The 17,415-nt window shown below is 53.2% G+C and overlaps 2 protein-coding genes across 4 annotated transcripts in view; one reads left to right on the top strand and one right to left on the bottom strand.

Moving 5' to 3' along the window:
- DGKD (diacylglycerol kinase delta) overlaps positions 1–11,191 on the top strand; it is a 100,250-nt gene extending 89,059 nt beyond the window's left edge. The window contains 8 exon segments of the mRNA XM_084892479.1: positions 599–733; positions 1,026–1,177; positions 1,486–1,597; positions 1,682–1,774; positions 2,587–2,706; positions 6,805–6,919; positions 8,355–8,485; positions 9,235–11,191. Coding sequence (XP_084748605.1) covers positions 599–733; positions 1,026–1,177; positions 1,486–1,597; positions 1,682–1,774; positions 2,587–2,706; positions 6,805–6,919; positions 8,355–8,485; positions 9,235–9,324 — 948 coding nt within the window. The 3' untranslated portion in view covers positions 9,325–11,191.
- A 2,491-nt stretch (positions 11,192–13,682) lies between these two features.
- Positions 13,683–17,415, bottom strand: part of USP40 (ubiquitin specific peptidase 40) — a 72,065-nt gene continuing 68,332 nt past the window's right edge. For all 3 annotated transcript variants that reach the window (XM_084891752.1, XM_084891750.1, XM_084891751.1), the window contains exons 31-32: positions 15,764–15,849; positions 13,683–15,114 (exon numbers count right to left, since the gene is read on the bottom strand). In XM_084891752.1, the coding sequence (XP_084747878.1) occupies positions 15,003–15,114; positions 15,764–15,849 (198 nt within the window). In that variant the 3' untranslated portion in view covers positions 13,683–15,002. The remainder of the gene's footprint in view (positions 15,115–15,763; positions 15,850–17,415) is intronic.

Raw genomic sequence — 17,415 nt, 5'->3', positions numbered from 1 at the left:
CCCGCGGGGGAGGGAATGCAGCGTCTGGGCTCCCCCATTACTTATTCTGGTGACGGGTGGGGAGGGGTCTGTCAGTCTGTGGGGTGAGGAAGGGTGGTGCTTTTATTTATGCACAGTAACCTGGGTGGGAGCTGACTTGAACCGCAGGCTGTGTTGTCCCGTCTGTTCCCACAGTAGGCTGCTGGGATTTCGCTATTTTAAATCTTTGACTGCATTTTTGTTGGAAAGAGGAGCAGTGCATTCTTACCCCTTGTTGGCTGTTGGCTCTGTTCTTTGTTCGCATGTGCTCAGGGATCCAGTGGCTCTTGGAAGCCATGAGTCCCGACCTCGGCCTGGCGTTTGATCACTGAGATTTCCTCTGCGATCACAGATGCAGTGCTGGGCCAGGGCACAGTGGGGGCAGGGCACAGACCCTAAGGCTCCATGAGCTTCAATCTGGACAGGGATGCTCTGACCGCAGGCTTGGCTGTAGGTGTGTCGGGCAGGAAGGTTTCTGCTGCCTGTGCAGGGTGTAGGGCAGGAAGGTTTCTGCTGGGCTCAGTGGCTGTGAGGCTCCTCGGTGAGCTCGGTGCATGATAACGCTGTGGTGTTTGCTCAGTGTCGCACGGTGAAGATTTCCATCCTGGGCGAGGAGGGCGTGCCTGTGCAGGTGGACGGAGAGGCCTGGGTCCAACCTCCCGGATACATTCGGATTATCCACAAGAACCGGGCCCAGATGCTCACCCGAGACAGGGTAAGAGGGCTGCCTTTGGGGCCAGGGCTCACCTGCAGGCACACCTGTGCTGCTTCTGTGAGAAGACTTGGGGTTTTTTAATGTTTAGTTCTAGGAAGTTATTCGTTTTTTAGATGCCGGAATTAAGCCAATGGTATAGGAGTTCCTAGGACCGTTTCTCTTCCCCAGTATAGAAGAGCCTGCCTCTCCCTCTCCTGTAGCCTCTAGCATGTCAGGTGTGTCTGTCATGGGTAGAGACGTGCTCACCTCTTGAGGGCAGGAGAAAGTGTAACTCTAGGTTCTTGTGCCCTAGGCATTTGAGAACACGCTGAAGTCCTGGGAAGACAAGCAGAAGTGCGAACTGCCTCGCCCGCCATCCTTCTCCCTGCACCTGGGGATCCTGTCTGAGGAAGAGGCCACCCAGATGGACCAGTTTGGGCAGGCGGCGGGAGCCCTTATCCACAGGTCAGTCCCGCCCCCTGGAGCGCCAGGGCTCCCTGTCCATTGCTGGCATGCATGGGTTGAGTTCCTCCTCCCAGACCTTCACGCAGCCCAGCAGGGTTTCTGCCTGCCCTTGGCTTTGATTTATTTCTACCGATCCTCTGAGAGATACTCAGAGTTTACATAGATGGAAGTTTAAAACCCATGGGTGTTTTCGGACCTGCTTACAGACCTGCACAGCTGTCCTGGACTCCTAGGAACAGAGCGCTTACTGCTTCCACTTTAGACCACCCTTCGTCTGCTCTGATGTGTGGTGTTTTCATTTTCTCTAGCATCCGAGAGATAGCTCAGTCCCATAGAGACATGGAGCAGGAACTTGCCCACGCCGTCAACGCCAGCTCCAAGTCCATGGACCGTGTGTACAGCAAGCCCAGAGCCACGGAGGTACCTGCCCTTTCCCAGTCTTGCTCCTCTGGGCATGTGTAGCCCTCGGGCCTTCTCCATGGTGTCTGCCCTGGTTCTTCTCAGGGGCTGAACTGCGGCTTTGTCCTGGAGATGGTGAACAACATGAAGGCCCTGCGCAGCGAGACAGAGCTGCTGCTGTCCGGGAAGATGGCCCTGGTGAGCTGGGGGTCGGGCTCTTGCTGTGGGATGTGGCCATTGTCGCACATTTCAGTCCAGATTTTCTGGCTTTAAGAATCTAGACTCATTGTTGGGAGGGAGCTCAGAGGTCATGTGATGTGACCATGTGGTTGGGGCGCATACTCTTCTGGCCACACCTCAGCCACACCATCCCTAGCATGTCAGATTGCTGCACATGTGACCGCCTTTGTCATTGTAGACAGAATTCTCCCTTAGAGGGTTGGCAGCCATCCTGCTGGGCCCTGATAGGCACCCGAGCTCACTGCCCATCCTCACTCAGCCCTCACACACCTGGCTGAAGCGGCGGCTCTGGGGAAGCACTCTGGGTGGGAGTTACTGGGTCACAGGAGCTAAAATAGGGAGAGCTGGGAGATGGCCTGGCCAACCTTCTTGTTTTAAAAAACGAGGACTTGGAAGGCCAAGGAGGCAAAACAACTTGCTAAAAGTCACACGACTGGAGAAAGGCCCCAAAAGTCTAGTTTTTGTTCCCCCTGCTCTTCCCGCCGATGTGCCGCACTGTCCCGGAATGGAACGGCATCTCCAGCAGCTGGTGCCAGCAGGCTGGTCCTGTGCCTTTGGACAGGAGGCCGGCGAAGTGTCAGCCTGAGAGTGTGGCTATCCGGCAGGCGAGGTTTCCTCCGCTGTTTATGAAAGGAGAGTTTAATTCTCTCCCCCAACGCTCCTCAGAAGGGGAGGTGGAGGAGGACCTCTGAGTGGGGCTCAGTGCCGGGACTGCTGTGCCCAGCTCTCACTGCTAGTAACGAGCGCGTCTCTTTCCCACGTGGGAGCAGCAGCTGGACCCCCCTCAGAAGGAGCGGCTGGGGGCTGCTCTCGCCGAGATGGACCGACAGCTCAGGAAGCTGGTGGACACCCCCTGGCTGTGCCAGCCCCTTGAGCCCAGTGATGAAGAGGTAGGTGTCATCCCAGGTGCGGCGGCCCGCCCTTTGCTGCCTGTAGAGAGTGTGCTCTGTGCCTTTGGGGCCAAGGTCATGTCAGTCTGTCTTGAGTCTTCTCTAGTCAAATGTCTCGGGGAGAGGCTGGCGGGAGGAAGGAGTAGGGGGTGGTATGAGAATGACTCTTGGTGACTGGGCATGTGTTGCCCTTGGAAGCAGAACTGCCTGCTGACCAGGAAGTGGGTAGAAAGCAGGCTGAGCCCCACCCACTGTTTCCTCTCCTGTGGACACACATGGGGCCTTTAAATGGCAGCTTTTTGGAAGTTTGTTTTTGACAGTGACAGAGTTGGTGAGTTTGACTTATACTCACACTTTTCTCCATGCGTTTAGAGACCCACTTGGCACAGATTCTAGATGTAGACAGACAGGACCCCAGGCACATTGCACTCTGGGATGCAGTCACCTCCGTAGAGCAGACAGAGGAGCCCAGACAGGTGCTTGCCGAATGGCCAAGCATTGGATAAAGGCAAGCCCTAGGCTGCCTTCCTCTCAGGGATAGTGAACAGCGTGGTCCAGGAGTGAGTTCACCTGGTGACATCCCACAAGGTAACTCCTGGGCACCAACACTGAGCAGCACAGAAAGCCTCAGATGCTAACTCAGTGGAAATTGTGCCCCTGCGTCCTGCCCTGCCCACAGATTTCCTCTGAAGACAGAGAATGGAGGGCTAGGCTTGTCTTCAGTTCATGGGCAGAGGAGCAGCTGCTGCCGTGGGGGGCTCACACCCGGTTCATTTGGGACTGTCTGGTCTGGTCTTGGTACGGAAAGCCCATGTCACAGGGATTGTGGCTCCAATGCTTCAAACCTAAGAATATTTTCAAAACAAATATCACCAAGGGCTGTGCAGCCGCCACAGAAACAAACACAAACCACACAGGTCGTCCCTGGATGGCTGACCTCATGACCCTATGAGCCACGTCTAGAGCCACCCCGGTTCCTAGGTTCCCGGACATGGGCTGGAGGGATAGCGCAGGTGTTAGTTCTCTCAGGAGTCGGTGGGAAGTACAGGTAGGTGGAGCCGAAGATCAGGTTTTAGTTACAAACCAGACACGCTCTGCACTCAGGGCAGCATGCAATGCAGGGTGCCTTCATCTGATGGAACTTGAGGCCAGAAGTTGCAGCCATATGTCCTCGGAACAGCCCTGGGCCTCCCCCGCTGGCCTCCTTACCACTCGGTGCTCCCTCTGCCGTCGGCTCCGGCTGCCCCTGCGAGGGAGGAGATAGGGGTGAAGTGCAGGGGCCCCAAGAAACCCTGGAGGGGATGGTGGCATTTCTACTAACATAAAAATAGGAAAGGCATTTACTTGAAAGAAAAAAATAAGGTAAATCTATGAGTTTTAGGGAAAGTAAAATAAGTCATACTACTCTCTGGTAAATATAATCAAAGAAAAATGAACAGAATGCAGTAATGAAGGGAATGTGTAATAAATCACAATAAAATAAAGTAAATTATATTCAAAGAAATGGTAATTTTAAAATTTCAATGAAACTTGATTTTTTCAGGAAAAATTTAAACTATAGAAATTGAAATCTGAAGACATTTAAAAAAGAATAGCCACAGAACAACTTGAAAAATAATCTAAATACTACCTCCAAGGGGAAAATGCCAAGGAATATGTAAGAAGCAGCATTAAAGCTGGAAAAAGATGGACATTGTCCCAGTTCATTTTTTTAAATTGTGGGGAGAAACAAAGGTACCAGTTTCTGGCCTGTCTAATTTTAGTGTTAGCTGTATTCACAGTATTGTGAAACAAATGTCCAGAACTTTGTTTATTATGTTTTTTAAAACTGGCACATTGATTCCGAAATCCAGTGTTATCAGTAGATTTATACAAGTAATTTCTTTAAACCAAATAATTGATGAAAGAAATGATTTTTAAAAGAATTCTAGCTGGAAAGTGCATCAGGATTAAAAGGTCATTTTGTGTCCCCTGGGCAAGTACTGGTGTAGGCAGGTCATTGGTGGCTGGGAATGTCCACGTGGAAGAGGGGTGGGCTAAGCCAGTGACCTCCTCTTGCCCAAAGTGTCCATGTCCTCAGCGGCCTTGTGCCTTGGGGAGGAGCAGGGAGCCATCGCTCTTACAGGACAGACGGCTTGTTGGTGGGTGAAGGAGGGGCGAGAGGCTGAGGTTGCTTGAGGACCTGGACTGGGTCCTGTTCAGAGCAGTGCACTGAGGACAGACCGACCTTGAAGCATTTGGGGAGATTGCTTACAAAAAGAACTCAATTAGCTATACATGGATTGGTGGTGGTGGTTTCGCGTGATAACTGTGCTGTGATTGTGTTTAAAAAAGAGAGGATTGTCTCAGAGTTGCTTATGAAGTAGTCTTGGTGGAATAATTTATCTGAAATGTGTTTATTTTAAAAGGCTGGGCAGTGCTCGCTTTGGCAGCACATATACTAAAATTGAAACGGTACAGAGAAGATTGGCATGACCCCTGGGCAAGGATGACATGCAAATTTGTGAAGCATTCCATATATATATATTTTTAATAAAAAATAACAGGCTGGTGCCGAAACCAGTTTGGCTAAGTGGATAGAGCGTCGGCCTGCGGACTGAAAGGTCCCATGTTCGATTCTGGTCAAGGGCATGTACCCAGTAGGGAGTGTGCAAGGGGTAGCTGATAGATGATTCTCTCTCATCAATGTTTCTAACTCTCTATCCCTCTCTGTAAAAAAAATCAATAAAATATATTTTTAAAAAAACAATAGGCTTGGGAGACAAAGGAAGATAACATGATAATCAGCCTCATTCTACTGGTCTCCTGTCTTATGAATGGATGAACATATCCATATGAAAAGTTAGAAATAAATGTAATGCTCATTTACATTAACAAAACATTATATAGACACAGGGACAGGATTTTGTGTGGCTCCTGCGGGAAGCGCTGTGAAGTGCGAGGTGGGTGCCAGCCTGTGTGGGGACAGACGGCCGGGCTGATGGCCTGGGAGCTGAAGGTCTAGCAGAGCAGCTGTTAGAGTCAATGATGGACAGTTTTGCTGAGTATAAGGAGTTTGTAAGCGTAAATTTCTTGAGCGGTCGGTGAGAAAATATTTTTGTGAGATCTCTTTCCTAGTAGAGGACTTAAAACTTCTTAAAAGAAGTCCGTGAAGGTGACTCTGAGGGCGAGCAGGGAGGTTAGAGGGAGCCTCCGGCTGCACGGCACATTCCCCCCGAGGTGCCTGTCATTTCCAAATTCTAGGTTTGGTGTAGGACCAGTGAGCAGCCCTACGCAGTTTTTCTCAGCGTGACCAAATGTCCCTGTCATAAGCTGCCAAGTCTAACCGTGAGGGTCTCTGTGAGGCTGTGGGGCTGGGTCCTGGGGGGATTCCAGGCCGCGAGGGCAGAAGACAGGGGCACAGCCGGGGAATAGGCATCTCGGCTTTATTTGCGAGAGCAGCCAGCGACACACACTCAGCCTGAAACAGGCGTCTGTGTGCACGGAAGGACCTGTCGGGAGGGAAAGTTGGGTGAAGGGACGCTGGGCAGTGTTGGCTCTGCCTGGCCCTGGAGTGCGCTGGGGGCCTGTGGCTGTCCAGTGGGGACGTCAGCCAGTGTCACGCTTGCTCCCCTCCTTGACAGTCTGCCTCCGGGAGTAAATCCAAGGGAAGAATGCAAAGTGAAGGAAAAGCTTTGTTTAGGAAGTTGTGCGTGACACTGATGAGAAAGCAAGGCACAGTTCTGTAGCTGCAGACAGATGGCTCCTGCAGGCCTCGGGGCGGGGGACATCAGCCTGGGGAAGCACTAGAAGATTGGCTAAGTAACCTATTTAATAATCTTCCTATAATGGTACTGATATTTAAATAATATTTACAAAGCTTCTTAATCACATGGGAAATGCATGGTATAAAATGAAAATACAGTGATCACCGTGAACCCACTTTTAAAAGGCATTAAAAATTAACAATAAACATGAGACTAAAAATCAAGGAAAAACACAAGAAGAAGTAAATTTGTAACAAAGCATCTTTTGGCCCCGCCGCCTCTCGGATCCAGGTGTGACTCGGGGCTTGGTGCCCTGGGGTCTGATTCTCAGTGTTTCTCCTTTTCCACACAGAACGTGATGGATCTTACCAAACGCAGCCGCAGCGGGAAATTCCGCCTGGTGACCAAGTTTAAGAAGGAGAAAAACAGCAAGAACAGAGATGCCCACAGCAGCCTGGGAGCTCCGGGTACCTGCCTCCCTCCTCTGGCTGTGTGCGCCGCTCTGTGCGCCTCCTGGCCTCCCCTTTCTTCCGTGGTCCTTGGCTCTTCCCCAAATTTCCCAGGCTGAGTCCCTGCCCCCCCAGCCCCCACGTGGCCTGCAGGATCGTCTGTCCGCAGCTACAGAACTGTGCCTTGCTTTCCCCTCTGTGTTGGTGCTGACCGTGGTCATTTCCTGCCCTGAACTTGTTCCCCATGTAGACTAGGTGACTGACTCCTGAACCACCTGCCTGCCCTGGATTGGGGGTTCAAGGTGGGAAGACAGCAGAGGTGACAAGACAGAGACACAGAGCTCCCACTCAGACCTGCTTCCTCTGTTGGGCTGCTGATTACCTTTCAGTCAGTTCACTGATCAAGACTCCTGTACCCCGGGGAGTCAGCAAATTGGTGCTTAAAGTCTCCTCTGTCTGAAGAGTTGGCCCTGACCAAGCTGTGCCCAGCGCCCTCGGGTGCCAGGGCCCAGCCTGGGCTTGGGCGGCATTGGTGCCCGCTGGGGCTGGGCCATTTGATTACTATTCTTCTTCGCATGTTTGTCCAGAAATTTGGTTTCTTTTAATGATTGTGGCTGTGACTACATAAGCTCTCTGTGTGTCTCCCTTCCTTCTGTGGCCAGAACTGAAATGAACCCTCTTAGAACAGTGATTTTTCAACCGGTGTGCTGCAAGAATGTTTTAAAACATTCTTTTCCCTTAGATCAGTGGTCGGCAAACCACGGCTCGCGAGCCACATGCGGCTTTTTGGCTTCTTGAATGTGGCTCTTTCACAAAATACCACATGTGGGCGCACACAGTACAATGCAATTGAAACTCCGTGGCCCATGTGCAGAAGTCGGTTTTCGGCCTGGGCGAGTCTATTTTGAAGAAGTGGCATTAGAACACTCAAGGGGCCAAAGAGCCGCATGTGGCTCGTAAGCCACGGTTTGCTGATCACTGCCTTAGATTGTCAAATTAAAAAAAAAAATAGCCAACAAAACAATAGCCATCCAAAATGAGTGAATCAAAATTATACCTATTTTTGTTGTTGTTAGATCGGCAAAAAATATACTTTTTGGTGTGATGCAAAAGTTTATGTGCCAGGAGGTGAGCGGCTGAAACTGCTCGAGGAGGTGGAAGGAGAGCTGGCTCAGCTGCACAGCAGACCCACCTTCCTCTCCATTTGGTGCCTCTGACCCCCCTGGGGACATGGGGACAGGGCTGCAGGGACAGATACCGGCTTCTGCGGCAGCTGCACCCCTTTCTGCACAGCTCAGGGCAGTGCCAGTCGCTGGGGCATTGTGGGTGCTGGCTGCTGTGCTGTTTCAGGGTGCCTGCTGCTGGGGTGCCTGGGGCATCTCGGGTGCTCGCTGCTGCCTGCCTGGTGCTGGGCGCTGCACTCACTGCTCTCCTGCTTTTCCGTCTCCGACAGTTCACCTCTGGGGGACAGAGGAGGTTGCTGCCTGGCTGGAGCACCTCAGTCTCTGTGAGTATAAGGACATCTTCACTCGGCACGACATCCGGGGCTCCGAGCTCCTGCACCTGGAGCGGAGAGACCTCAAGGTACTTCCACACCTGGGCTTGCCCGCAGCTCCGTCTGTCCCCTCCCTCTGAGCTGCCACGCCCCAGAATCAGGATGCTCTTTACCGTTCTTCTTGGCCCTTTGTTTACAACGCAGGGTGACGTGTGTGACTCGGAGTAACGTGTGTGACTCAGGGTGACGTGTACACTCGGGGTGACATTTATGGTGCCCCATGCAGTGATTTTTCACCAACCACAACCAGAAGGAGCCAGAGCAGACGGCAGGGGTGCCTGGCTCTGCTGGGCCCGGTTGGATGAACTGTTGTCACTGAAGAGCTCCCTGTGGTGGAGGACTCGGAACACAAGGGGTTCCTCTCGTGGTGACACAGTCGGTTAGAGTCAGGGAGACCCTTAGCTGCTGGGAGCCTGGCGGCTTCTCCAGGGCAGCCTCCTCACCTGTGTCCATGTGCACGGCTTACATTACAGGCCGGGCGCTGCCTCATCTCGGGAGGGACAGGAGAGGGGCACCTGGTGCTTGGGGAGGGCGGATTCCACTTGCTGCTGGTTGTGTGCGGTCTGTCTTGTGTGATGTTCCCGTAGCAGTGTTAGTGACTGGATTACAGGAGGGATATGGAGGCAGCTGTGCACCCTTGTCACTTCTTATGCCGCTCCTGCCCATCTGGCGTCACCATCATTCCCCTCATTTGTGTGCAGAGCTGCTGGGCAGCCCGTGCTGGTGCCCGTGGCCTGGCTTGCTGCCTGGCATCAGGGTGGCTGTGCTCTCGTTGCAGGACCTCGGCGTGACCAAGGTGGGCCACATGAAGAGGATCCTGTGTGGCATCAAGGAGCTGAGCCGCAGCCCCCCTGCCACCGAGGCCTAGCCTTCGCCCTCTCGGCCTGTGTTCTCCGTTCCTCCTGCGACTGAGGCGGGGCCCGTCCTGGGCCCTTCTCATGGTGCTATTTCTACACCCTGTGCTCGTGACGGGAAGCCTCTCGGACACTGTTCCAGCCAGTTCCAGGGTCTCGGGCACACCAACATGGCTACCTTTGGACATGCACCATCTATCCCAGTGGTGTATGGGGTGACCGCCACCTCTCTGCTCCCTGGCCCCCGGCATCCAGCAGAAACAGCCTGGCTGGCCGCACACCAGTGTCCGGGCTTCTCTCTGCCCTTTCATAGCGCGTTGTCAGGCACCGTCTCCCAGCAGGCTCTCCGGAGTCGGGGCCTGGACCCGTCGGCCACTCACTGCAGATGTCCCTGTTTATTGTGAGGTCCTGCCTTCCCTGGTTCGTAGGCACCATGGATGTGTTTCCAGTCCTGTTCATTTATATGTGACGTGAAGAGAAAGGAAAACTCGCTGCTCCTGGAGCTGGTAAACAGGTAGCCACGTTCTAGGGCCGATGAACCCCTGGCCCGTATGCCTCGGGTCCCTCCTGAGCTGCGGGCGTGGGGACATGGTCCTGTGTGCCCAGGACGCATAGCCTCGGTGCTGTCGGAGGCCAGGAGCGCCCAGTGGCCGGTGGCCTCCCCGCAGTGGAGGCTGTGTGTTGCGCTGGGTCAGTATTCCTCTGGAGACAGCATGTCCATTCTGTCCTGAGAGCCTCTGACCTGTGGTGGCTTCTCGAATGGTGCTGCCAGGCCCCAGGTCCCTGGAGGTGCCGGTGCCTGTGTAGCTCCCTGCAAGTCATCACTGCCTTTGACTTGCCCCTGGCTGCCCCTCAGAGACAGTCACACCTTACAGGGCTCTCTCCCACCCTGGACCCCAACCCCCTTGGGTGCCAGGGTCCCGCATCCCAAAGGGGAGGGCTGACTTTGTGAGGGGCCTGGGCAGGCGGCCTCAGGGCGCTGTCCAGAGTCACCCATAGGGGCCCCTTGGAGATTCACAGCTGAACAGCATTTACCTGCCACTCACTTTGCCGACCTCTCTGATCAGTGTGCATAGTGGGTCCCCCTTGGGCATGACCAGGCACCCGTCTCTGGTTTGGGGGTGCTCCCACTGGTGGTTCTTCTGGGTGCCCACTCCTGTGCTCACGTGTGGCATCTCGGCAGGGGTTGGAGTGAGAGCCCTGCATTCTGCACATGCCCTCATTGGGCGTGAGACCAGGCAGTTGTGATTCTTTTTCCCGTCTGAACAGCTGTTTAAGTGGGGGAAGGTGAAGAGAGAGACCAGCCCCTGGAGGTCACTTGTTTGAAAGGAGAGATCATGGGGTCCCAGAAGGGCGCTGCCCTGTTCGAGATGGGCACCTGGATTCTGAGGGCATCTGGATGGGACTGGACAGTGAGGAGGTGCAGGGGGAGTGGCCCAGGGGCCACCCCGTGCCCTCAGTGCCCACCCGTGGGGAAGGCGTAGGTTTGGGTCATGTGTGGCATTTAAGATTAATCTGTTGTCAGTGACTAAAGCAACACTGTTTACATAAAAGCCATTTTTATAATTCTCATCAGTTAGAAGCAAAAGGAAGGGACGTGAGTTTTGCATGAAGGCGCGTCAGTGAAGGGCGGGCTGTGCTGTCTTTGCTGTTGCGGGTGGGGTGCCTGTCGGTGTGGGGCAGGAGGAAGATCCCCGGGGAGTCTGGGAGAAAAGGTTCTGTGTTCTCGGTGGGGCTCACCCTCATATTTATGATCTTAATTTATACAGCACTCACCGTGGAGCATATGCCTGCTGTGTTGCTATGTACATAGTCCATGTCGGGGGTTGTAAATAAGTGGTTCTGTGTGTAAATAAAACAAGCCTGTTTTGGATCTCTTCATTGTCTGATTTCTTGTCCTCATTTCTTGTACTTTGACATAGAATGTTGGTTGCCAAAATCCTTCCAAACTGCATCAGAATTGCATTTTTCAGCTGCTCTAAAAAATAAGTTGAATTTGTTTGTTGTAGGCTTTTCTGCATTGACTTTGATTTCCAAAAGTATTGTATTGAAAATGGACCTCGCTTGCTACTGAGTTTTTGGGTGCCTTTACATTCTGTGCCCAAGGTCTCACCGTACCCTAGTGCTGGCCCTGTGCTATGTAATCTCATTTTGAGAATTTGTAAGATTCTTAGCTTTTGTGGAAGCCACTGCCTGTGCCTGCAAACTCCTTTCCCTCCTGCACCGTGGGGGTGGGGTGGGGTGGGGGGCTGTGCTCAAATATGCCCTGCAGCTGTGACCACATCTCCTCTGCACCTTGACTGATGTGACTTACTTTTGGTCAGAAAGATTCAGTATTTACTGGGATTTCCAGAAAGTTCCCTTAAAAACAGGGGAGCATGCCTCTCCTGCTGCTGGCCTGGAGGGTAGACTTGATGACTGGTCCTCCAGCAGCTAGTTTTGGGCCATGGGTAGCTTGAGAAAGGAAGCGAGTATCGAGGTTGATGATTTTGTATGAGAAAAGCAAAAGCATATAGATACGAGTTATAATGATTATGCAGGTGTGGGGTCAGGGCTCCTAAAGAGATGTGTGAATTGGTGCAGAGAAAGCTTCTGGGCAGACTGGGCAGATCTAGGCAGATGTTTGTGGTGTGGAGGCCTCAGTGGAGGCGTGGCCTGAGAGCACTGAGGTGGGCTGCACAGGGGAGCTGCCCACACAGGTTGGAGGTGGGGTGGGTGGGGGTGGGGTGGGGGTGGGGGTGGGGAGGCGTGGCAGCTCTGACTGCACCAGTCCCACCCGGGTGCTGGCCTTAGAACCTGCCTGTGTCAGGCAGGAGCGAGTGCCTAGCCTCCTCAGTTTTGATCACAAGAGCATGAATAGGTAGTTGACACATAGAAGGCGAGCAGCTGGCTGGGAGGTAAAGGCTCCCTGGCTCCCGTTCAGAGGCAGTTTCCACCATAAGTCTCTGAGCCATTAAGAAAGTGGTGTTGCCAACCAAACTCCAAGCTGGCAGATGAAAGCCTGTGCTCACTTGGTTCCCAGGCACCTCAGTCCCTCGGGCTCCAGGATGAGCATCCTCTGGAAGGCAGTGCCCAGCTGTGAGGTAGGTCCTCCCAGCACCCATGTGAGGTGGACCCACAGGGGCAGCGGATGTGCGAGGCTTTCTGGAGCGGGACAGGGCGGCCAGCACAGCTGCGAGGGGCTCACCTCACAAGTGGGCGGGAGTTCGGGCCATCGTGTAGCAGCTTGGGCTTGTGATGCTGCATTGGGTGTCTTCTGTCTCTCGGAAGAGAGGTTTCACTGTGGCCATACCCACTCCGTGTACTAGGTTCCAGGCTGGGCTTACATGTCATTTAGCTGTAGGTTGAACCTTGAGGTGTTACACCCGAGAGGACTTGTCTCCCTCCCCCGAGACCTGGGTGGGGAGCAGACGCTGCCTGTGGAGAGGGACATGTGTGGTCCGCCGGTAGGTGGACTAGCTGTTAACATCAAGGTGGGTGCTGTCACATTTGACATTTTTGTATTGGGGTCTCTTGTGGGCAACCCCACCTGTCTTGCTCTCCCTCTGCGTTTATTTGAAGTGACAGCAAGTGAGCAGGGCACCCACTTTGAGCCCATGGGTGTCAGGCCCAGGACTTTTACAGGCCCTGGAATGAGGCAGGCATGAGAGGATCTCAGTCTAGAGATGCTAGTGGCATCTCACCACCTGGGGAAACCTCTGGGAGGTGGAAACCAGCAGAGAGAGAAAGGCACCAGAGCCTGGAATGGCTGCCGCAGCTCTGCTGTGAGCTCTGAGGTTCCTGAGCCAGGAGTCCTGCTGCTGCTCAGGCCAGCTGGGCTGAGGGCTGGGTCAGCGCCACACGGTGCCTGGGTGGGAGGGGTGAGCGCTGGAGGGAATGTAGACATTTCTCCCTCCCGACTTGCATGGATCTCACTGCTTCACTCTCCTCTTTGAAAGGTTGTGAGTCCATGACACAGTTTGTTATGTACTTGGCTGCCTTGCATTACTGCCCTGAAGAACAGAATGAGACGAGCTGCCGGGCCCCCTCCCCATGGGTGAACGGCCTGTAATACTGCATCGTTCTGAGGGACACGATGCCCGGGAAGCCGTAATTACGGATTACTGGAATGAGTCCCGGAACTCGTTTGGCAGGGCCAGTCACTGTCTCCTGCGCCCCTGGGCCAGTTTTATTCCCTAGAAGGAAAAGACCACTGCCAGTTTCTGCAACAGTTTTTCCCAGGAATCTGAACTTAAAACCAAAACATGCTTCTGTTGTTTCTACTGTGGTCCTGATATAGCATTTCTAAATATAAACCATGCTTATTTAGCATCTGAAGTGCACTTGGGGAAAAAAGTCCAAGTGGAGCATGAAGCAGTCAGCTTAAAATGGATACAAGACGTGAAGACACTTTATTTGTTCTTTAATAAATTGTACAGCTCTCTCTGCAGCCCCAGCGGCTCACTGTGGACCCTAAGGCACAACCACCCATCCCCATCTTGTCTTGGTGAGTCACATCCAGTGAGGCCTCTGGCTTCTCATAAGCAAAGCTTTCAGTTATTACATTATTTCATTACCTAAATAATGGCATGAAGGGTGCAGCAAGACCTGTCAGTTACAGTAAAGGAACAGGCGGCTTGCACTGAGGTTTGGGCTCCCAGCACATGAGCTCACAGTCCGGGATCATCACAAACATGCTGCCACCCATGTGCACATCCCGAGGTGGGCCGAGCGTTTGAGAACATGGGCACAGCTTGCTAGTGAAATTCCAACTTCTTACACATTAGCACACAGTATAAGACCCAACAATCTCAGACAAATAGGAAGGAGACTGAGGGTTCCAGCTGGTTCTGGAAGGGGGACAGGAGGCAAAAGTAGGCTCATCCCACCCAATGTCCACTTCCTCCTGCAGCGAGCGGGTCAGCCGAGACCTCGCCCACATCTAAACACAGAAGTAATGCCAGTGATAAAGGGCTGATGAGAGATTTGTTTGACGTCATAACCATACTGAGCCTTGTTGGAGGTATAAAAGTGAAGAATTTACTTTCTTTTCAGGAATCCCACTTGACTGAGTTTGAGAAAGTGAATAGTCTGTGCCCTAAGTGTCAGTCGGTTCGTAACACAGATGCAGCATTTGTCGTAAATGCCAGTCACACCTTTTAAATCCACAGCTGGCCATGCTGAAGGGCGAGGAGAAGCTGGTGCACGTTCCTTCGTTCCAGGAGAGGTTTCTCAGGACCATCAGCTCAGCGCACCAGCTTCGGGTGGCCACAACCGCAGGAACGTTCTGATCACAGATGACACAGTTTGAACCAGAACAGACAGACTCCCCGTGTCCTGCTCCAGCCTGGCCAGCTCAGAAGTTCTGAGTGCAGATAATACGCTGTCCCAACAGGGAAGGGAAGAGTGGACTGTGTGCACCTCACTGGCCAACCTTGTATGTGTGCCTGCAGTCAATGCAGAACTAGGAAATGTTCTTGTAACCCTGGTGGTTGGGCCCAGTGCAGTCTGGCGCCTGTAAGACACGGCCCGGATGTGTCCCTCGGTGGCCATGCTGTGCAGGCCGGTGAGAAAGTGCACTTGCCTGGCCTGAGACCAAACGTCTCTAATAAGCAGCCTACAGGCCTGCTCTCGGAACCACAGAGCGAAGTTGGCAGGGGCAGAGCCCGCTCCTCGCCAGGCCGAGCCCACAGGGACATCGGTGGTGCCGGCGCTATCTGAAACTCCCCACGTGGATGGACAGGGAAGCTTCTGGTCTGGGGGGCCGGCCAGGTGTGCCCGCCCCGGAGGGGACGCTGCTGCTCTGCCCGCGGAGCGCTTCCTGGCTGCGGGAGACAGAGGCTGTCACCAACTCAGTCACTGACATGGGTCCCCCCAGGTCGAGGGTGTGGGTTAACTTCAGGAGACCAAAGTGGGAGCAAGTGAGGAGGGCTGGCACCCTGGTGTGGCCTGCATGGAGGTGAGCTGGTCCAAGCACTGGGGTTTGAAATGTGGGTTTCAAAGGGAGCAGCCCACTACCCAGAAGAGGAAAGGGTAAGTGTGCACAGGGCAAGGGACCGGTTTGGGGGTGGGGTGGGAGGAGAGACTGCAGAGCAGGGGCTCTGTGGGAAGAGCCCGAGCTGGGCAGGAAGAGGTCAGTGAGGTGAGGCAGCTTCAGGAGCAGCCACCAGGGGCAGGTGACAGCTGGTGGGTTTGTGATTGGGAATGCCTGTTTTCAGGTGACAGACCTGTGTCTGAAGGGAAGACCCAAAATGGGGGGGAAGCAGGCACAGGAAATGAAAAATGAGTGGCTGCATCCTCAAGGTGAGACTGAGAGCATCTTTGTCCCAGGCTCACAGGCCTGGCTCGTGTTCTAAAGGACACGAAGTTTCTCCAAAGCGTCAGCCCTGTACTGAGACCTGAGGCTTCGGCAGAGCTCTCAGTGAGGAGAGCGAGCTGTCCAGGCCTCGGCGTCTGTAGAGAACCTCACGTTACCTTTTCCTTTTCCCCAGAGCAGGGTCCTCCCTCCCAATGTCATCTCGGACTGTGCTGAAGTCACCGTCATCTTCCACCAGGAGATTCTGCATTTTAAAATAAGGAGCCACGTGTTCAGACATCGTTTAGCCTGCATTTGAGTCAAGTATGTACATTTCTGTGAAAATTACTGAAACCAACACAAGGCTGTGTCCACCTTGACGTAAACTGGATTAATAACCGGCAGTAAACACTAGTGCCCGATGACAGACTGAGTGGCAGGCGGAGCGGGAGAAGTGACTTTGCAGCCACCCGACCTTTGCTTCTGACTGAAAATGCTGCCCCTGGAGTGAGCCCAGCACAGGCCCCACCAGAACAGGGTGGAGCCACCTGCGTGATAGTCTGTGGGCAGCCGTGTCCACCCGACCCCTCCAGCTCCACTGGAGCTGCTGAAAGGCACGCCCGGCTTACTTCCTGGGGGCGTCTGGCAGGGCGTTACAGAACGCAGGACGCGCAGTATGGTCTCCTGAGGGACCAAGCGCCCCCAGTACTTGCGTCAGCTTTAGTTCTGAATTTATAAATACTGGCCACCCTGTGTGAACCAATCAAAATGCTGACCTCAAGGAAGATAACCCCGGAGGATAGCATAGGTCAGAGAAAGGCGATTCTGTCTGGCTCGGGGGGAGCTGACTGGGTCACCTAGGCTGGGACCTACACAACTGCAAGGCTGTCTGCTTCTGCTCTCGGGAGAAAAGATCCCAACAAATACTGTAATCTACTGTAATCTCTAGTCCAGTAACTGGTACATGATGTGCTTTTGTAAAATTGTGACCTTGACAAACGAGAGGAAATACGGAGATAATGGGAGACACTGTCCCAGGGTGGTGTGACGGTTACCTCCTCCCCTGGCTGTCATGAGGAAACGCGAGCTAAAGTGTACATGGATGGTGCTTGGCCTACAACAGAACTGTCAGTGAAAGTTAGCTCTTATTTGTGCTAACCTTTTACCATATTTGCTTCATTTTAGTGTTTTCCAAGGAAAAGACATAGACTTGGTTGATGCCCCGCCCCTGCTCCAGGTAAGCCCACCATCACGCTGGTGCTAGTGTCCTGTACCCACTGTCACTCAACGGCAGCACAGGAGGACTCAGCATCTACACGGCTTAGACTTTCTGTGAAGGCCTATCCTGGGACATCGTTTTCTACACCAGATACGTTCACCTGGACGTACACAGCTCTGGTTTATAAATTTTAACTGCTATGCTCAATACCTATTGCAGTATTTTCCCCCATTTTATCCCCTTTGAGGGTCCTTAAGTTCTTCCCAATTCACACTGTCACACAGTGCTTCAGTGGACATTTTTGTGTCTCCTCGCCCCCAACCGAGTGCTGCCCCGCCACTTCCAGCGCGGCCGGACCCGTGGAGGCAGTGCTGGGGGTCTGGCCACAATCACTGCTGGTTCGCAGTTCCCTGGTTGCCGGGAAGATGCCTACCTTTTCATCTGTTTATTGGCCATTTAGTTTTCTGAGAATTGCCGGGTATTATTCATCTTTGCCCATTTCTCCTTTTTGAAATTGATTGGTAGAAGTACATTTGGATAATGATCTTTATTCTATTGTTGCGTATATCTTTTCCTATTTGTGACGTGGCTTTTGATGATGGTTTCTTTTGA

The sequence above is a fragment of the Pipistrellus hanaki genome, assembly GCF_964339955.1.
Source record: "Pipistrellus hanaki genome assembly, chromosome: 8".
Taxonomy (NCBI): Eukaryota; Metazoa; Chordata; class Mammalia; order Chiroptera; family Vespertilionidae; genus Pipistrellus; species Pipistrellus hanaki.
Note: the sequence above shows the minus strand (reverse complement) of the source record. Positions and strands in the feature narration are given on the sequence as shown.